Source organism: Anguilla rostrata, chromosome 1 (assembly GCF_018555375.3).
Source record: "Anguilla rostrata isolate EN2019 chromosome 1, ASM1855537v3, whole genome shotgun sequence".
Classification (NCBI taxonomy): Eukaryota; Metazoa; Chordata; class Actinopteri; order Anguilliformes; family Anguillidae; genus Anguilla; species Anguilla rostrata.
The window spans coordinates 61,738,274-61,760,630 of NC_057933.1; the positions used below are offsets into that span (position 1 = coordinate 61,738,274).

The window sequence follows — 22,357 nt, forward strand, 5'->3', positions numbered from 1 at the left end:
TCTCAAAAGTAATTCTGTCAAATCAGCTGATTACTGCTATTGGAGACTGACAAGCAAGCATTTCATAAAATGAGTTGCAGTTGCCATTTTAAAAACACCACAAGACAGAAATAGGCATAGATATTAAAGATCTAACTTTATTGCAAAGGACAATGTCAAAAACACTTTGCATGCACCAGGGCACGACAGCATAAAAGGAAATTTTGTAATAAAAGACAATATTACTCCAAATAAAATTTACACAGTATTCGGCATTAAGCACACGGGTAACATCAAATTATACTTGAAATACTGAAACAAATACTGCACAAGATGGTTGCTTGTTTGGGATGATGTCATTAAAAATAAATTTCACGAATGGAATGGAATAGTTCAGTTTTTTGGAGATGAAAATTTAAATTTATTTTTACATTATTTTGGTTTTTGTGTGTTTTTCAATTGGACCTTAGAATCTAAAGTATCCTTCATCGCACACAAATACTGTCTGGGCCAATTGAAAATCTACACTAAAACCAAAGTCACATGAAACATCTTCAGAAATGGAACTATCTCTTTAACAAATCTGGACAGAATGTTTAAGTACGAAAAGGTTTGTCACGGAAATTTTGAAAAATATATTTCCTATAAAAGTATAACCTCTCTCAGCTATCTTAGTCTTTGAACTCCTTGTATACCCATATAAATGCTGTAACAGTCTAACATTTTACCCTGCTATAACTCTAGGTAGGATCCAGATGTTTACTTCCACCTATAGAAGTAACAGCACCATAGTCATTCAACTACACTTCAGTTTTGAAAGTGAAGGAAATGGAGCTGTATATTTCATTTAATCATATTTCACTTGTAATTACAATAATTCATTTAATACACTATTTGAGAACAAATTGTGCTTTTTATTTTAATGTAAAACTTTAATTTCCTTGTTTTGAGGGCACTCCAAATCTGTTTCTAATTATTCATTTATACATTTTCTGATGCTGCTAATTAGAATATGGCAAAGAGCTTCAGTAAGACATTGGTCTGTCAATGTTAATTTCATACACATAAAATGAGTTACTCACAGTATTATGTTATTCATTTATGAGTATTTCCACTTGATGGCTCATTGAGCCCTTGGTAAATTAACATTTTTAGTTTGCTATCTTGTGATCACAATATAATTATTTCAGGATCTGCAAATGCCAATATGGTTATCTCCAGATCACAAATATGGTGTTTTTGATTTTGAATGAAACCGTGAAACATCTGATCATTTAAAACATATATTTTGAATCTGGACCAGCCACCTTCAGGATGGTGGACAGTTTGTGCTAGCGGCTCAAAGGGATGCTGAGGGATCTGAGGGACGACAGCTTCTTGCTGGTCGACTGAGTGTCCACAAGTCTACTTGCTGAGCTGCATGTGAAGTGCCTTCCTCCTACTCAAGTCTGTGCCAGACTGAGTAGCCTCGTGATAAGAAGCATTGGCCAAAACCATCTGCTTCGGAGGAGAGTACATGCATTAAAAAAATCTTGTGGTCACAATTTTGGTAATAATCAAATCCTGAGAGAATTCAGAACCCCAAAAATTTCCAAGGGCTGCTGTGAGGAAAGGTACATTACCAGAGCAACGTGCAGAATTTAAGTATAGCAAATATTGTACATTTGCTATTTGCTGATGCAATTCTGGTACTCAGGGCAGTACTGTACTCAGGTAAACAAAGACATTGCCTCATCTGAGAATCACAGCACCAACCATCAACTTCACCGATCACCTGAACCATTAGCCCACTATTACAACCATTTTATTTAAAATCTTGCAAAAATTAGAACATAAATCTAGATTATGAAAGCTGGCAAAGTTAGGTTGCATGACAATTTAAAGAGGCATTTAATCAATAATATGTTAGGTCATATTCTGGTATTTCCCAAACCAACGCAAACACTGCAACCCCAGTGCCACTGAGATCTTTATTCCAATTCAGTTTTTACTTACATAATGGGATTACTTATGCTAAATAAACGCATGTGACCATGTGATCGAAATACTGAGCAATTCACCATTCAGGTGTTTTGATTGAAGTCTAGCACCTCTCTAAAGATCTCATTATTTATGGACCAATTTCAGTCACAAAAGGTAGAACCACACTGCATAACTATTACTTGCCTGAAAAGGGAATAATTATTTACTCTATATGCCTGAATGTAAACCAACCTTGGGTTTTCATTTAAACTTACAAAACTTAATCACGGAATTTGGATTTCATAAGACATTGTGGTTTGTGATATGTTTCATTTTAAAGTATGTGCTGGTAAAATTTGCTGTATATATAATGTGTAGTGGTGGCAGTTGTAAAAGCCTGGTAAAAGATTGTTTTCAAACAAAAACATTTCTCTATTTCTTCAACCTATGTTCAGTACTGCTTATGTGCATAATTAGTATCCATAAACAGCTGGATACCATTTTCTGAGGAAAAATAGCAAATGAAAAAATATTAAGGAAAGCAATATCAGTCGTGCCCTCAGCATTGCGTGGCACAGTTCTGCACGAAAGGAAAAGCCAGACCTAGATTGGCAGAAGGTACAGCCAAACCAGGTAAGACAAGCTGGATAAAATAAATAAACCAATCAACCACATCATTCCCTCTCAAAATTTTCTTCCTCAGAGACCTGTGGGTGCGTTTATAGTGCAGAATACCATAAAACATTTTCACTGGCAGTGGAGCCTGAAGCTTGCAAAACAAAGTGCAATATCTCAAGCTTTGGACTTCACTACCCAAAATTCCCGGTGTAAGGGTTTGTGACATTCTGCTTTTGATGATACTTCACAGTTGATGTAAGGCTGATGCAATCACCAAGATGTGACCTTTTCAGTGTGATAAAGCAGATTCGGTCTGTTCTCCAAGACCATCACGTAGTTTTGGCACTAAGATCTCATCATCCTCAGAAGATTTTGTTTACACTAAACCACATAAGGTGCATATACAGAACACATCTTTATCACGTAATACAACACATATGATGCACACAGAACAAACACGAATACCAGTAAGAGCAGTCCGTGTTTTGCTTCTTTTAAAATTCTACCACATATAAAGCATTTTTGTTCTAGCAATATATTGTACCATCAATATATTAAGGAGTAAGCCAATCAGATATCAAGAAAAGGAGAATTAAGTACAATCAAGTGAACACCTCAGCTCATGTACATATGCATATATAATTCCATGTCTTTCTAAAACCCCCAAGATACAAGGACATCAGGAATGGAGGTTGAAATGTTCACAACTGTGATGTGAAAACTTTAAGGACCAAGAATAATTACTGAAGACTAGTAACGCAATTAATTCAAATAATCAGCTAAGTAATTGTGGCATGATTACAATATTCATAATCATTTTGTACATCATGAGTTTCAAAATGATACATCCCAATTTCAGTCTCTTCACCCTCTTCTGCAAACTGTTTTACTTTGTTCTGACCTTTCTTTATATCGGTTTTGATAGTATTTTGACTTTGGAAAGTCCGTTTCAGGTCCACCAGTCACAGAGAATGTTGATAACACAGTACAGACCAATGGCAGCAGTAATTGGTGGATTCTTTCCAGCTGTACTTCTGGGATCCCTTCCATAATAAACATGCTCTATGATTGGTGGAGCTCCTCTCAGGTCTCCACACGTTTCCTATCCCTTTTTTACTATCCATGGTTCATACCTTGTTTAGTTGACCAGTGAGTCAAGTATCTCAGAGGTCCCAAGCACCTGCTCTTTTTGCCCCAAGTGGCCAATGTGCCCTTTTGATTAGATAAAAATATAATATTTGTATGATTATTGTTGCTGTCATTAATTTTAATTCATTCATTTTGGTAAAATATATTCTGTACACTAACTGTGTGTTTTCTAGGTTGGTGTGCCATTTTCTCACTTTGAGTACCTGTCCCTCAAAAGGTGTCTGCATGGCCCTCTATATATGTACTACATATAATGGCATGATATTGTTGCTAAGTGTTGACAAGTTTTGACACTATACTACTTGACATCACTTTCATTACTATTTTACTGTTTTCTGCCATACAGAAAAGTCCTGTTAACATCGTCCTCTGTGTGTAGAATATTGGCGAGATTCGTGTTATTATATAACCTGTTTACATAACATAAAAACTTGTTCAGCTGGTTTACTGAAAAAATATGAACGGAGTATAAAAAGGGGGTATACAAATAGGATACATTAATTTTCTTTTTTCCACATTGCCACTATACACAAATCAATAGGCTATACAGCACCAAAATAAGCTGGCATAACAATTAAAAGTTCTGCTAATAAAAAAGAGAAGCTTAAGACATAACGCTAACACAGTTATGTTTTTTTTTTTTTACATAAAGATAATTATAACGTAAATCATTCCAATTAGCACAGATTAAAGAAATGTACACTTCTGTATCTGAATATTCAATCAATATTTAAATGTAGTAGTTCAAAATTGGTAAAGTAGATTGAGGGCAAAAAATGCATCCACAATTTGGAATATTCATAGAGAGTTTGATATTAGAAAAGGACAATATTTATAATTTATATGACAAATACAGTACACTTCACTATCTCAAAGGGAGACACAGTTGAGAAAAATGTAAAATATTGGTCTCAAGATACCCTACATCTACTACACTAGGAAGACACAAGTGTTAAGAAACAAATAAGAAAAAATAATCAGAAAGGGTATCACATTGTGTGCTCTTCAATGTCTGCTGTTAAAGATCTCCTTTATGTAAAATAAATGAAACGAGGACAATTTATGAATAAATGAAAAAAGCCATTATCAAAAACAAAGCAAAAGTGCAGTCTTTACACAGCTAACCTTCTCAGTCAGAAGACTATATTTTGTCTTTATCTAATTTTCACTCGGCATAATGCTATTTATAGCTTGTTAACATTTCTATTTCCCCAAATGATAATATCACTTTAATGTACTCTGTCTGCATTTTCATGGACCTTGGTGGCTCAATGAAAGCTTGCCAGTAATATGCTGCTTGTAAGGAATGTAGTGGCCGGTGGTGTCTTTGTTAGAGCGAATGTAAATGATATTCCAGTTCTCACATATCAGAGGAGCAAAGATGCTCACAAAGTCTCACTCACCAATAACAGAAAACAGGTAGACGAAGTGAAAATATGACATCCGGTCCCTTTTCTGTGCTTTCACCAAGTTTTTAGAAAACAATTACAATGGCTGTTTTGTTTATCTGCTGCCTTCCATCTTTCCCCCTCACGTCGGCTTATTTGGGGGATTTAACTTTCTTCTCATACGAACCGGCGTGTTTGTATCCAGAGACATATCCGGATGTGTCCACCAGCTCCACTCGGCCCGCCTTGCCCTTTCCCCTCCCCGTCTTGTCAAAACGCTCCTTGTGGGAGCCGGTGAACTTGGTGGTGTCTGTCAGACGCGACACAGTCGGTGAAGCAACAGCTCTCTGGTTAGGAAGAGACAAGAAAGGAAGATGTAGTGCTGGGAACCTTACCCTGACTTCTGTAGTGTGTTCACTGCAATGCCCTACCATTTCACTGAAGACATCCATATGGCCATATTCCACAGCTAACACCATGGTCTTAAACACATGACTACCAAAATTCCTTTTATGCTTTTCATTCTCATTTATAACAAACCTTTTTAACATTGAGTAAGAAATATATCTCACAGCCAAACTGCTCATAAGTGTTCCACCCTACCCGTGGCATTTGTTACACCCACTATAGTTGGCGACCGTCACAAAAATATAACAGGGAAGTACTATCTTATGCAAACTTTCAACATGCTACAACATGCTAGCATTCAAGCTACAGAATAACCATTCTAGTGAAGATCTGATCAAGTCGTAATGCTCACCACATGGTGGAAGCAATATTCCCATCACTGCACTGAATCAGGGCATTCTGACCATTATGGGTCAGCCATATTCTAAAAACATGCATTTGGAATATACATAATAAATAGCCTGTCTTCATAGACATTAAAATAAATGTAATCACCAATTGTAGTCAGATACTGTAGCTAATCAGAATTGTTGGAAGTGCAACCATAGTCTCTAGATGTAAGTCTCAGCTCCATAATCTGATGCAAAGCTTGATGTATTTTCCTGTAATATATTTTACCAATAATATATTAAGGATGCATAGAAAAGACTTAATTGCAAAATCAATAAAAGAACGACTAAGTATACTATGTAAATCTAATATGATGAAATAAGGTACAGGACTTTACCGTGACTCCTGCTATAATGGGCGATTTCCCCTCCACCATCTTGAAGACCTCCTCAGCAGCCTCCTCTCCAGTCTTGTCCTTAAATCGTTTCCTGGCCAGCTCCGCAAGCGCCTCCTTGAACTGGTCATAAGTAATGGTGCGACAGGATTTATTCCTGAAAAGTGACAAGGACCAGAGATTAGATAGGATTAACAAGGACGCAAACAAAAGCCAAGTCAACATGGTACACTTTACACGCCATTGCATACACAAATGTTATGGGCTTGATTGGAACAAAAATATGAATTTTTTACTTTTTTATATTTACTCTCAAACCTTATCACAAAACCTTTCAGGCAGAACACAAACATCAAAACCACACTATGACCTATTTGGTTTAGAATTAGCCAATAGGCCACTTCAGAGCAGCTTCTCATAAGAGCTGACTTTCCCAGCGATGTTTGTGAGCACTGACTGTATTGTACTCGTGCCCATGTGTGATCTGACAAACTCCTCAAAAGCATATTTAAGTCCGAAAAAACAATCGTTTGCTCATATTCAGCATTGGGATTCAGCCATTGCTGGAATGTTGTATGGACAGTTGTTTTAAAAGGTGACTGTGCTCATCAGTACTTTATTTCTTAAGCCTGTCCTGCTGGGGTAAATGACTGCCAGCGCTCTGTATTCTGTGTCCTGCTGTTCTCCCCAATGCCTCTTCGGCTTAAAGTTCAGCCACACTCCAATCAAAGACATTTCTCACATCAAGGGGACATAAATCTATTGAGTCTGTCTGTGCGACACTTCATGTCTATGTTTAAAAAATCGCATAGTAACACAAATACAAACAGCCATTGCCGTGGAGATAAATCACCTAAACAAAAGTCCACTGCGCCTGCTGTTACCCTGGGTTACCGGCTGTCATAGCAACACGCCGTGGTAAACACGCCTGTTTGGGTTTATTATTAATTTGACTTCTTCAGTGACTGGTTTTGTTTGGGCGATCGCTTGGTGTTGAACCCTTTAGAGGCGCACTCCTCTTGCTCTGTTCCACACTGTGCAGTGTCAGATGTGAAATTCTAATACTTTCAGCTGGCAAGCTGGATATCAGGACGTGTTTGCCTCTACTGTAAATCCGCTTCCTTAAATTGCATTCTGAGGTGAATGCCAAGGCATCACAACTATTTACGAATCAAACATCATGGACGACCATGATCATTCTAAAAGCAAACACAATCTCCAAATACAATTTTACTGCAGGTTCTGCAGTTGATTTGCCTTTATTGTTTTATTGCACGAAAGCTAGACAGACCAGACAGTCCCTAAAAAAAAAAAATGTTTACTGTCCAGTTTGGTCTGGAGTGGTATCCCCCAGTTCTACTGCGAGCCAGTGGCATTCAAAATCCTGAGAATCATTGCAGTATAATTGAAAGAGTGAACACTCACAGGGATGATATCCAGAAATACAGAGAACCTAGACTCCAGACTGGTTTTACCAATACTATCTCTCCCCAGCAGAAGAATGCAATTGCTCACCTCTACCTATGTGTAATGTTCTGTAATATCTTATCTTCAAATCTCTCATTTATTGTGTCTATATTTTATAATTTACTCACTTATTACTCACTCACTTATGCACTACATTGATTCATTAAAAAAAACAGGAATCACATTTTAACCCTAACACAGTTGTACTTCTTGATCTCATAACTGCAAACTCCAGTAAATCTTTGGAGTTTGCTGAAAAGCAAGTTATCTCCTCGTTCCACAGTCCACCATTTGAGCCAACCACACACTGTGTCAGAAAGTGGCACTTCCTGCTCATCTGGTGCAGGCAGACTGCAGGCACCCGACTGATCAGAGGGTTTCTGAGGTTGCTGGTCTGTGATCAGACAGAGACAACTCCTCTCACTTAAACCCACCCTCCCTGGGTGATACTATTTGCAACTACGCGGTGCAATAATGTGAGACACAGTCAGCACTGGCACAGTCTGGAGCTGAATCCATAGTGGACCTGTGTATTAACAGGATGAGCCACCCAGCAGCTCATTCTCCATTTTTGAGATACGATGGTGGAGATTTTATCTGCTTTTTCACATGCTGTCCTTCAGACCAGGCGCTGTGCAGGTCTGAAGATTATTATATCATCTGGATAGTCTGGATTGGGAAGGCAGGCTCTCCATGTAATACATCCATATAATATAAGGATGAGTGAACCTGCACAATGAAGAGGGCTCAGCTGGACGTGACCAGCTGTGTGCTTTAGCGCAGTTCTGTGCACAAATTCACTTACACATTGAAGTGCAAAAACACACATTTGACATTTAAATGCAGTAGAGTTAACAGTATACGGACACTGCTTATGATATAGCATGTAAGACAGTTTAGAAAGTTCTCATTTAAGAAGCAGCATCATCTTCTGCCCTTGTCCCTTTTGTCTGAGTAGAGTACCACGTATGCAGTCAGACATGGAGTCGAAGATGCAGAGAAATGATGGTACAGAGGCTTCATGAACCCTTAAATGGGTGAAGCCACATTCACAGTATGAGTATTCTATACTCTTTCTACTGAAATATACTGTACAATAAAATTTAAAAATAAATATTATGAAGACATCATTATTTTTACATTTAACAATCTATGGATGATTAGGCATGCTCAGTTCCACAACTGTTGCAGCACACTGTCATCCACTAATAAAATGTCATTATATGAGTATCAATCAGGTGAATCCTCCAAATGAATCTTCCTATATTGGACTATTAAATGATCACATTTTTCAAGGTAACTGTAATGTAGTCAAGAGAATTGTTATACATCCTTCACTAATGAATTTGTTTATTGTATTATCGTACAATACATTGATTCATTAAAAAACATGGCAATCACATCAAAAAATGTGATGCCAGAAAAAACAGCACAGGGCAAGCATTTCAAGGGTACGCATCTGTATCCCAAAAAGCACAAGGCTTATATACGTAGCAGAGGTAAAATCAACACTGCTGCCTCACCTAGACGGACATTCATTTTGGCAATGAAAATGTGTAGATCTAAAACTCTGATTTAAAAGAAGGAGCATATTTGAAAGTCTACAATGCCGCCCACTCTACTGCTCACGCTCAGCAAAAGAAACAGTTTATAGCGCCTCCCCTCCCCCACAAGAATCCTGCCTCTCTCTGAATCCCGGCTCTGTAACGTACATGGCTTTGTTAGGATCCTACTGTCCTACTGCCCAGAGAAATAACCTCACAATGCTTGGGTGCGAAAGGAAGAAACTCAAAGCAGTAGGTCAATGGATTTGTGCCTTAAGGGCATGGGTTGAAATCCCTGTTGACACACAATTACTGATGAATAAATGCAAAACTACATCTGTTATAATTAATAAAGGCACAGAATAGGAGAGGGAGAACATGAAATGAAAGCAATGTAAGACAGGCTCTCAATGTGCCTTTGGATTAGGATGTCTGCCAAATATGTAAATCAAAAATAGACCTTGGGCCTGTGGGCTCTTTAATGCTCTTTCTTGACATAGTGAGGTCACATGACTTCCATTGAAATATTGTGTCCCAGTCGATGCAGATTTGCATTCCATGGAAAGGCAGCATTTTTTAGAGTTTGAAAAAATTAACCTTTTTTTTTTTTTTTTACCAAAGCTAATTACCAAATTATGTGCTATCCTTACCATATATTTCCCTGGTAAATACCTAGTACTTAGGAGACAATAAAAGGAAGTGTTACCTGTTTCTCTTGAAAAGGGAAGCCCTCTGCCCCAATGAGAATGATTTAGGTGGGTGTACCACCAACAACCCTGTTTGCATACCTTTATAATAAGTGCCATCTCCCACACCATCCCACACTGTTTGCTAATACCCTCCTCAGTTTGATTATATTTTCCTCCAGTTTCTTGGTGAATTTGACTCCACTGTCAAAGAAATCCCTTCAGTACTTATTGATCAGCCCACAGTGACACTGCATGGGCTCTGTAATTCAGGTACGACCACATTACTGTATATGCCAATCACAGCTATCTTAAGTAAAACATCCACAGAGGAACTTCAGTTTGGAGGCTGTGTGGGAAAGCGAGGGCCTCGTAGACAAGGAATGCATGCCAATTCAGAACCTTTCTTTGACATCCAAGCAGTATTTCAAGTTAATTTCTTCACATAAATTAATATGCATTAAATAATCTCCCCGAGTGCAATAAGCCGCAGTCACTGGCCCAGAGCAAAAGGCCTGACCTTTCTCTCCAGGCCTCGCTGTTCTGATGCCGTCATGCAGAATAATCTTTATTTAAAGCTCAGCCAGGGAAGAAACAAATCTATGTGTTTCACTGCTGCTTTATAGACCTGAGCGGAGGCAGTGTGTAAAAATACACAAGACAAAGAAGATCACAACTCACTGCTGTTCTTAAAGTAACCACTGACAGTTGCTTATTCATTAATGTTCTATTAGCTCTCTACCATTTGTATTTAAACACACTAACCTTGGATCAGTTTTAGAGAAGCTGAGATATGTTTAAACTGTTCCTGCAACCAGAGCACATCCCCCATAATACAAGAGGTGACAGCTTGTCCCATTACAAAAAACATGGATCTCCCAAAATAATTCATGCAATGTGCACTATTAAACGCAATTGTTGGTTATTGTGAATTAATATCATGTTGTCACAGAACCCAATACTACAAACACTGTTCTGAGCCTTGTGAGGTCACCTCTGGTTTCTTATACTGAGTAAATTGGGAAATATGGGAAACACTGATTCATGTACTCCATTTGCAATTATCACTTCATTAATAGAACAGGTTTTCGTTAAATGTCAGTATCAAATATTGATAATGACAGATATTGAGCACCAACAGTGACCAATAGTATTTTTTCACCATAAGTGAATTTCTTGGTGCCTGCTATGTTATCCTCTTTGACTTTTGTGCTTATCTCAGTCCTTCTTACACGTAATATTGACCATCTATAATACTGCCCGTGTATCACGGCCTTAACAGAAGCTTAGCTTCCCATTCACTACACCCTCCTGGCTCCTCCTAAACCAACAGGAAGTAAAGACGAGCGGGCATACTTCACTTTGGTGAAGACGATGTCGACGTCGGTGAGCGTGATGGATTTCCCGTCGATGACGCCGCAGTCCTTGCACAGCTTGGACCAGTTCTTGCCGTGCAGCTCCTTGCCGGTGGCGCGCGTGTCCCCGTGGATGGCGAAGCGGCGGAAGGATTCCTCCAGCGCCGTCAGCTCCACGGGCGTGGCAGCCCCCGCCCCGCCCTCGCTGGTCCCGTTGGACTCGGAGGAGAGCCTCTTCGTCGACCGGTCCCTGGAGTGCTCGCTGGGGGCCCGGAGGGGTGACTGCTGGGGGTGTTTCGCCATTTGGACTTTAAACTCCGCCATTTCGCTGGGAGGAGAAACAACAGCAGAGTGTGATATCGCACGCCAGGAAACAATGCAGTCTGACTTAGCTAGTGTGAACTGTGTTTTAGACAAAAATCCTGATCTGTTATAAGGACCCACCCTGACTAATGAGTGCAAATAAAACCCAGACTAGCACAGATATACTCTCAACTGGAACATACACTATGCTGTCCTGGATCATAAGAAGATAACAACATAAATACATAAAGAAAGCTTGTGTTAACAGATCGGTAATTCCAGAAATTCCCATTCTCCATTCTCGTATGTGATTGATACACAGGACTAATTATTGTGGATAACTTCGTTCTTGATTATAGCTCAAACTCCAACTCAGGCTCATCTGCAAAGAGCAGCCCAAGACAGCACAAACAGCAGGTTACCCTGACCCCAGGAAGTTCCAGCTCTCTCTAGCTGCCTCTCTCTAGCTGCTTTCACACACAGAACACAGAGAAATGCTGTATAAACTGTTCTGCCAATCTATCTCTTTATGTAGAACTCTTTAGTGTGAGCAGATCCCAAGAACCAGATACCTCCAGCGGCAATGTGCTTGTCTTAAGCTCTGATCTGCTCTGAATAACTGTACTGAGTTGAGACAGACAGAAAGAGAAACCACGTGAGAACTGCACTTGAATGAACTGCCAGGTTCTTTCCAGAGTCATAGTCAGAATGCAGACACACTTATCCAAGGCAAGTTACTTATCATCTTTTCAGCACCCATTCACTGAAATATTATCTATTTACTGAAAGGTTTAACAGCAGTACTTACAAACCCAGTTAATTAACAACATTATATGCTGAATAATGTACGGTATATAGCACTACTGTAGACACTGTACTCAATGTGGCCCCTTTATCAATAGGCTACACCAATGTAGACACCATAATAACTTACCAACAGTCTACGCTGTACTACTATACAGTTCTACTACAGATACTCCCTTATCAACACAACCCATCACACTGTACTACAATTCATTACTACTTGTAAACACCATGCTCATGTGTGGCCCACTTAACACAATGACACAATGTGCTGCTACTTCTACAAAGCATAACCACAACTAGCATACTCACTGTGCACCTCTTAACAAAATGACACTGTGCTACTACTATACAGCATAGCCACAAACAGCATACTCACTGTGGCCCTCTTAACAAAACGACACTGTGCTACTACTACTATACAGCATAACCACAACTAGCATACTCACTGTGCACCTCTTAACAAAATGACACTGTGCTACTACTATACAGCATAACCACAACTAGCATACTCACTGTGGCCCCGCCGTGTCCGTCCAGCCGTCTGTTTGTCCCACCTCACTGTTCACTGCTGGTCTTTTACACTTTCTCGTTGCACTGCTGAAGAAACGGAGACAAACCGTAATAAGCGTGAGAAGACAGGTGAGCACGTGTCTGTGAATGTGAGAGAAAGTAAGAGGTTACAGAGAAAATGAAAGGCAGAGGGTGAGTGAGAGAATGTGCATGCACTGAAACCAAAGTACAAAGTATCTGGTATTCTCACTTTCACTTAAATAATCCTACTCATACCTCCCCTACTGCAACATCACAATATTTATGACACATTATTTATGCGTTGATACAGGTGTCTCTATCTGCCTGGCACATAGCCCAAGCACTAAACCTGCAGTGGCCTGAACTGACTTCAATTATCAGCCATGTTAGAGACTTCAGAATAAATTTCCAAGTTAAGGAACTGTGCTGCATTTGCAAGAACAAGTCCTGAGAATACTGAGGGCTTGCCCTTTTAGTTACAAATGGACCTGCCAACAAATTAAGCTATAAATTAATACACATGCAGTTGGTAAGCACTGGAGCGGGCTTTGGCTACTCACGTACTGCATGCAATGAATGGGGCCTTTATTATATGGAGAAGTAATAAGGCTGCTGTTTATCATCTTAGTTGTATGAAATTCCAAATAGATCTGCAGCTTATATACAAAAACTTTTAGTAACAGGCAATATTTGTGACAACAACCCCATAAAAAGACTTCTGCTTCCTGTTGGACATTGCTGTGCAGACAGGATATATTTACAGTACATTTTAGTCACTTAGCAGGTGCCTTTATTTCAAAGCAACGTACAGTACAGGAAGTGCATATCAAGACATAGGCTACTGTATATTCATGTAACAAACTTACTTCATAGAACCCTACTTTAGGCCTGTTCAGGTTTTGAGAAGCCACTTGGTAGCACATGATATTATTCATATCGATGGTGACTTACATAGTCAACATTGCCAGATAGTTTATACACAGCTGGATGCTTTCTGAGGAACCATAAGGGTACAAAAGCAGCACTTCACCCGAGTCACAGCAGTAACCTTCAGACAACAGGTCCAGTTCCGACCACAACTCCACACTGAGTTACAGATTCTACAGACCATTTCATTTCCGTATACTGATTCCCAAATAAGCATTTTCACTACTTGCTAATATACTCATATTTTGATTGGTACTCAATGAAGATACCCATTCCAGAAAGTGTTTTTGAAGCTCAGTTATAAAATAGGTTGAATACTTTGCCTTTAGGTATACCAACAATGTCCCCCTACCCATGTAGGAGAGATGAGCCAGCAAGATCCCTTCACTGAACCCACTTCCCCACGCTCAATACTCAACACAGCAAACCACGAGCAACAAAATATCCTGCTAATTTATTGTGGGATTTCCAACCGTACATCAATCCAACCAAGCTCACCTTTCAACCGTTCCCATCGTACAGGCCAGACCGTGACCGTAGCCTCACAGAGCCGGTGTTGCCATGGTAAAACTTACAAGTCTCAGTCACTGGCTTCCAGTCAGAGCCAGCTGGCTGCCTAAGGGCAGTTCCCCCTTCTGCCGTGAAGTCTTCTGTCCTGCCGCTGGACTGCAGCCGTCCATGTGCCAAAGACCGAGACCAAGACCTCCACTGACCTCAGATTCACTGATGAAGCTCACACCAGAAATAGTGCTGTCACAACACCACCGTAAGGCAAACTATTTCCCTCATTCTCTTGTACAAATGAGGCCCATGCTTTCTTATCTGTGACAATCTTTTTTATTCAGCAAACACAGCCCACCCCTTCGCTCTCTACTTGGGTGGAACTCGAGTTAGCAATAGGACATTTCCCATTTTAGAAAGAAGAATCAATTTCAGGCATTATTGTCAGAACCCCTGAATGGGGCACACAAAAGCACACACGTGGTCACTCATTGAACACACTTATATATTGTTTCTCATTCAAAAACAAACAAAAGATAATAAATCACTGTCAATATACCCATTCAGGAGTGGGGACACAGGGACCCTATTGTGCGGTGAAGTGTCAGCTTTGTCTGGTGTCCCCTCCGTTCCCCCAAACAGCGCAGTGTGACATCGCAGAGTGTCACCATAGGGAGGGGGGGGGGGGGGGTGCGCATTCGAACATGATGAATTCATAGAGGCAGGAATGGCAGCTGTCACAAAAAAAGCCGGAGAATATGTACGGCTTATAAAGGCAATCAAGCCCAAAGCTGACATCATGCACACAGGCTACACCACATTATGAGTAAGAGCATGAATCAGGAAGTAGGTCACATGCTGTGCAAGGGCTGCTGTGGCTTACACACAGAATTACTACAACTACAACACAGGGGTCAGAGTAAGATAATGTATTCTTTTTTTAACAGAAGAGAGATGTCTCATGTCCTTAAATCAATTATTAACATTTTTGGGCATCTTGAAAATGTAAGCTAGTTAAAATGTTTCATGGTTTTCTGCTAACCACAATCTTTGCTAGTTACTCACAAGCAACTACAGAACTGAAGGCTTTCACTGACAAGATGTAATGTTCATGTTCATTTTTCTGAAATTTTTCTCAATTATCATGAACAACCATATAAAGGACTGTAAAGGGGCATAAAAACATAATTCCAGAACAGACAGCTTTTTTCAAGTTAGATACAGGAGTGATTGTTTTCCTAATGCTAGAAGCACTCTGTCAAATTATGCCACGCTGCTCATTTCTTTCACCAAAGCATCAAAATATTGAAAGCTCTTGTGAAATACAGAAGATGTGTGTCTCTTTAGTATGCAGGGGAGGTTTCTGTAATGCTGTGTTTATTTACTGTGACACCCTTGTCTCTTTAAAAGGGGCGTCTTTGGAGTCCTTTGTGTTCTGGAGAGTGCACAGCCTCTGTCCTTTGTCCAGGACAAAGGCCTCTCTTCATAGTCATTGTTTTACAGTCAAGCACTCCAATGCTCTCTCTAATCATTGCCTTAGTGCCCCAGGAACTGTTACAAGCATTCAGTACAACTCACACCAAATCCAAAACCAGACCATGTTTACCTTGACTGACACATGCTGCAGCCGAACATTACCCCCCATGATTGACTATAGAATGTTCAGTATCCATACAGTCTTCAATCAAACCTCTCAGAAAACACCTGGAACCTTGATAATGTCATTGCCATATTTTCTCATGTTCACTAATAATCAGTGACTCCAGGATTATGGTTTCAGAGTATACTGTATCAAACTACATGTGTACTCTGATATTTGCATATGTAATATATTTATATTACAATAAATTATTTTTGTATATATTACATTTAAAATACATATGTATGATTTCATTTTGCAGTTAAAATTATTTGATGCATTTTTTATTTCCTCTCCATGAATAAAAAAAGAATAATATTGGCAGATCCTCTGCTTTTGCACAAATTGCTCTGCTGTTTTGTTTAGTTCACTGAGCCTGTTTTATAAGCTGCGGAGGAAGGAGAAGTGATTTGTGAGTCTCAGGAGAACAAACTGAGCAGATGAGTGCATGTTTGCATGTTTTGCCTGGGGGGCGGAAACGTGCGGTGCCGTCCAGCGCTTGGATAATAATCGGCCTACTTTCCACTCATTTTATTTTTAGATCTGAAGTATTCGACGCCGTATGCGTCCTTTAGAATACACGAGCACAAGGTACAAATAATAACAAGACTGACGCTGAATATTGCAGAAGACTGGGTGAGAACCAAACCCCACGACGGTCAGGGAAGCTCTCGGAGAATGAATCCCATCCCACAGTGCCAGGATCCCTTGGCATACAGTGCGCCCATCTGTTCCCAGCTCTCTCCATGGTCCTGTCTGACGTCTCGGGCCTTGTGCAGGAATGCCTTCCTGCCTTCAGGCCATAAATGCTCAATCTTGCAGCACCAGAACCATCAGGCCCCACCCCCCGCTCCCTATGCAGCTCTGATGACATCATCACTCATGCACTCCTTATGGCCCCAGTGGGTTCAAATCCCTGCTTGGTGTGATTCTCTTGAGCACACTACATGCATAGTTTGCATGGACTGCTGGTGTACTCTTATACAAGGCACTTAAGTTGTAACTGTATCCCGCAGTGTAAGTGGAGGGCATGGAAAAAATTGTTACCACAGTAGCCTTGGAAACAGGCATCTGCTGAGCAGCAATATAATGTGGCAGCATAAATTAGTCTCCAGGGTCTTTCACAGTGAGAGAGAACAGCGTAAAGAGTGGTAAACTTCACTACAGTACCCAGCTTTCACACATACCACTTACTTCTGCCACAGTCATACCAACAGGACTACAGGCTCTCTATGCCAGAGCATGCCCGTCTGTGGTCTAGCAGAAGAACAGTTCACACACTGCTGAGAAGGGCGTGCTGTAACAGGCTATCCTCAAGTCATCTCCTGATCACTTCCACACTATCTCCTCATATTGCATCACACTGCTAGCTCAGCGGAATCCACAGTGCCTTACGTAATCCACAGCCCCTATAGTATGTCATACACAGTGTAGCTATTATTATGTATTTGAGCGCCATGGATTTTGAAATGAAGTGTCATTTTTCAAAATTTGGCATTCAAATATTCAGTGGCTTCCAGGATTGAATGTTAGAAAACAGTCAATGGGATGTGAAACCCTACTTTGTACTTGAGCTCTCTGACATTTTTGCAGAGAGGATAAAGCACAGGTGAGACAGTTTGGCTCATTACAAAACTTGTAAATGGGGTAATACAATTTCACGTAACTTCAAACATGCTAATATTTTCTACTTGAGTAAAAGAAATAAGATTTTAAGTCTCACTACAAGACAAAAACACTCATAAAAACAGACTTTCTTGCAGTGTACTTAGCCCATCAGCCCACCTTTGGATGAGCTTTCTGTTCCAAATATTGGAAGGCTGGAACATATTCACTCACACAATCTGCTCTCCACCTTTTTTTCTCCATTTTTGTTTTCCAAAGAAATGGTAAGCAGGCAACAGGATCTTAAGGCATTCACTACACTGCGCCTCAATTAAGGCAAGAATGCATGCAGTACAAGACCCGTCTCCTGGGAGCAGCCTCTGCAAGCAAAGTTTTTTAATGTCAAAGGAGGCTGATACAGGGGCCCAGGTACATGTGGAATACTTACACATCAACTGCAGCATGAACATTTTAAACTGGCTCACACTCACAGATCCTTCCGTATGTTCAAAAACCACGCAGGGCTCCAGTAAAAGGGGAGCATGTTACAAAGCTTCACAGACACATCAACATACAGGTTATGTATGGCCGTTGATGGTTGTTACTTCCAGTTGCTCATCAGCAGATAGGCTACATACTTTGCAATGCACCTAATCTGACTTCCAAAAATAACTCCCTAATTCAGTTAATCCATTTTTCTTTAGTTAATTCATTCATTTTCTTGCCAGATCCTAACACAGTTAATGACTTACAAATCCATCAATGGTAACATGCCTTTTCCTTCAAATCTAACTACTGCACAAGTAAAACAATGTCATCACTACAGTTTTAGTCTTTGGAGTTCCCTGGACCAGCTCCTTATCCTTCCACACTGGTTGTATCACGTATCTGAACTAATTCCACTCAGGGCCTTGTTTCCTCTGTGGGAAATGTACAATGCTTAAAATACCCCTCTCAGTAACCTATACATGTGTCCTTGGAAGGGAGTATATCAGAGAGCCAGATTAACCAGGACACAGTAAATGCTGTATAATAAGTCAGGATGTACATTTAACATGCCATGTGAAAGATGGCACACAAGAGATTTGGTAAACTTGGTTCAGAAAGCAGAGAATCCTCTACTGGCTTACCAATACCACGTTCATCAGCAGGTAAATTTGACATACCGTGGACAAGAATACGCCTAACTACTACTAACCAAACCTATATTTGTTTTGTTCTTGTCAGTTGTACATAAAATCAAAACTTGTTGTTCACTGTGGACGTAGTTATTCACAACCTGGAGCTATCAGAATGTACCAACTATCCAGCAAGTCTTGGTGATTTGCTGATTTCTTGGAGAATGCAGCATGTTAAATTATCAAAAGCAGGTGTTATTGTAGTTTTAATCTTAAAAGTAACTTCCCATGAAAAGGACATTGCAAATTCTGCAGAGTGACCTGACTGTCTATCATTTTACTACACAGCTTTTTCTTTCCATTCATATACCGTGTCTTTGCTCCAGGGCCCCAGGTCATGATATCACTGAATTTCCTCTGGTTAATAGATAGAAGCCAAGGTACCTTTTGAAGTCAGAAGTAACCTTTTAGTTGTAGGTCAGATAAAAGCACCCGCACTTGCATATTATAGTAAGAATGGGCAAAATACACTAATTTACATCCTGAGCGTAATCGGTCATGACAGGAGCCAGTGGCTTCTGCACCGGCTCAAAGAAATCTGGGGCAAATTCAGTGAGTAACTGCATTCTCTTTTCATGTGTAACTAATTTAATATGAACATATGGGGGGAATCTAAATTATTATAACTACTCAGACATGTCCTCACCTCTCTCTCTTCCTCAAGAGTTAAAAGAAAAATAACAGTAAAATCCCAAAAATATCATGTCTGGGGGCAGCAGTATTCCATTCCAGTATTCCAACACTGGAGACTTTTTCCCAAGTAAGTGTGTCCACTGCCAACAATGATAATGTAATGATCCATAGGAATTCAACCCTTCCCCTAACTACTGTAGATACTATCCCATTGACTTTTACCAGAAGCCCTTGCCCTAATGTCCTACTGACATTCATTCGAGGCCATCATACTTGACAACACATGTGTAAGTAGCGCGCCTTTTAGAATATGCCTGGACTCCTCATGAAAATAATGACGAAAAACTGGGGAGTATCAAAGTATCAGACAATACTTCCTGTATCAATGACAGAGCTGGCCTAACTGATTTTAGGCCATTGGTAGCTCTTGCCTCCCTGGCACAGAGTCCTCTCAGAAATGTATTATGCAACAAATATTTCAGAACTTATCAGTAAAATAGAATACATTTTCCCAGGGGGTACTTCAGTATTCAATGAATACTCGATATTTTAATTTCCTAGTGAGTAATGTGTTACAGAGTATAAGAGGCATGGTGATACAGAAAGAAAAGATATAAAGACAGATAGTATCCAAGTATTGTTCTCCAGCCCCACATATTAGTCAACCAATGCATTGAACATACACATGCATTCATTTACAGAGCCAGGTCTAAAAATGAACCCAAAAATAATTAACTGTATAGAAGACATGTACTGTAGCTTCTATGCCATTACTAAATGGTAAATGGACTGCATTTATATAGCGCTTTTATCTAAAGCGCTTTACAATTGATGCCTCTCATTCACCAGAGCAGTTAGAGGTTAGGTGTCTTGCTCAAGGACACTTCGACATGCCCAGGGCAGGGTTTGAACCGGCAACCCTCCGACTGCCAGACAATCGGGCTTACCTCCTGAGCTATATCGCCCCATTACTAAACACAGAAAATAACTATGTGCATGCACGACGAACACACACACACTCACACGCATACGCACACACACACACACACACATACACTCACACACACACACATCATATGTGACATTAGCTTAGCACAGGGCAAAGGAAACAGATACTTGTTGAGGGCGATACTTTTAGACTCCTTCGAAATGCAGACCTGCTGCTCTTTGTTTTGGCCCAAGTCCAGGGATCTTCACTAGGCAACTGCATCTTCCAAAAACACTAACTCCATGCACCAACCCATGTTTACTGCACAGCTGCGCTGAGCTTGAGAATACGATAGGCTATACATGACCACTGTATCTCAGTACCACTGTATTCCAGGTGAAATCATTCCGCTGTCAGACGCAATATGCATGCACGTATACATAACCCAGGGAACGATTACAATAAAATGAGTCATTGATTATTTTCTCTGTCTGTAGTTTAAAACAAGCCCTCTGTCACGAAACGGAACGCACAGAAACGTGTTGTTAAGCGACTGTTAGACAACAGAGCAAGACCAGTTACGTAAACTGGACTATTGCAATGAATCTGTCCGAACGATGAGGAAAATGAGTCCACGTGATCATTGTTATTGTTCAACGCGTTTCGGCTACAGAGGCCAGCGCTCCAATGGTGTTTCATCGAAGCACTGTATTCAGCGCGTTTTGTAGGGGAGCGTGGGCAGAAAATGACTGCGTTTTGAAGAAAGGAAAACCTGATCAATACCAAAACAAGAAAAAAGATTCACTTGTATATAACCAGATGGGTGTTAACAGACAATGCAAAGCAAAGAAAGGACAACAAATAATCGAATTTGACACTGAAAAAGCTGCTTCCTGATATTTTAGCGCCAAGTGAAAGCGAAACGCACAAGTACATAAAACACTACCACGACATGCCAAAACACAAATAAACAAAAACATTCGCAACAGGCCCTATAAATAGCGCATGTAGACAGCAATACAACCGCCACAAATATAAAACATGACAAATTCCTGAAACATGACAGATTATTTGATTACCTGTTTTTTGCTCACTGTGTCGCCTTAAATCAATCCAGAATCAACGTGAATAACAGCGCACAGTGCAGCGCATCAGAGACACGTCGTTAACGTTCACTTTGGTCGCGCTGCTAGAATTCGAGTCTGACGGTAGGATGGAAACCCCTGGAAGATGCCCAAAGACATTTCGCGCTCTCATTGGCTGTGGTCTTGTCAGTTGATGATGGGTGAGCAGTGACTGCAGGCTACATGTTCTAATGTGTAGGCTAATGATGTAACGTTTGCACGACCAGACACAATATTTTCGTTTACCGCCAAACGGATTGAAATTCTATTTGGTGTCGCGTCTGTTTCTTTCCTTACTCCCTCCTCATGAAACAGAAGCATTTGCAAGTCTTCAAGTTAACGGTTTGTGCATTCCGAAACCTTTAGCGTGTATGTTGAGTGAGCTACCACTAATAAACAGTTGTTTTACACACGAGGTTAGATTATTATTTTTAGATTAGATCTATCACAACGAATGCAAATCTTTCCATACCTGTACTGTATAGGCACCCGACCTGCGGAGAATACACACTAACCTATTAAGCACCGTAGTTTATTTACAATATGTTCATTGTATTAAGGCAACCGTTAAATCCATTACTCTACCTGTAATCGATTTGCAATGTTATAAAAACGTGTTCCGTCTTTTTGTTTGGTCATCATCGCGTATTTTATTTTATTTAATTTACAGTAGTTTGTTGTTTTTGCTATTTTACCCTGCGCTGGTATAAATCAGCTGCATGATGTTGGCAACAAAAATTTCTGGAGTTGGTAACGCGATGTGTATAAGGCTACTCGTTTTTAATAGTGCGCACTGAAACGGAACATAGACGACTTATAAACAGACTTTTAAAAAGACAAACAAGCAGTTTGTGAATCAAAATTTGAAAGGAAATGCAATCTGGCTCTGTTCTGAGAACAG

The 22,357-nt window shown here is 40.1% G+C and overlaps 1 protein-coding gene across 4 annotated transcripts; it reads right to left on the bottom strand.

Annotated features, from left to right (window-relative positions):
- Positions 1-117: 117 nt before the first annotated feature.
- On the bottom strand, positions 118-21,877 carry LOC135261264 (tubulin polymerization-promoting protein). 4 transcript variants are annotated; one of them, XM_064347401.1, is made up of 5 exons: positions 21,412-21,877; positions 12,904-12,984; positions 11,282-11,608; positions 6,232-6,385; positions 118-5,443 (listed from the first exon to the last, which is right to left on the bottom strand). In XM_064347401.1, the coding sequence occupies exons 3-5, from the start codon at positions 11,602-11,604 to the stop codon at positions 5,249-5,251; spliced, it is 672 nt and encodes a 223-aa protein (XP_064203471.1). In that variant the 5' UTR covers positions 11,605-11,608; positions 12,904-12,984; positions 21,412-21,877; the 3' UTR covers positions 118-5,248. The 4 variants fall into 4 exon arrangements, with proteins under 4 accessions (XP_064203471.1, XP_064203461.1, XP_064203480.1 ...); XM_064347391.1 differs by having other exon boundaries at positions 12,904-12,987; positions 21,412-21,876; XM_064347410.1 differs by lacking the exon at positions 21,412-21,877 and adding an exon at positions 14,424-14,765 and having other exon boundaries at positions 12,904-12,987.
- Between the last annotated feature and the right edge of the window lie 480 nt (positions 21,878-22,357).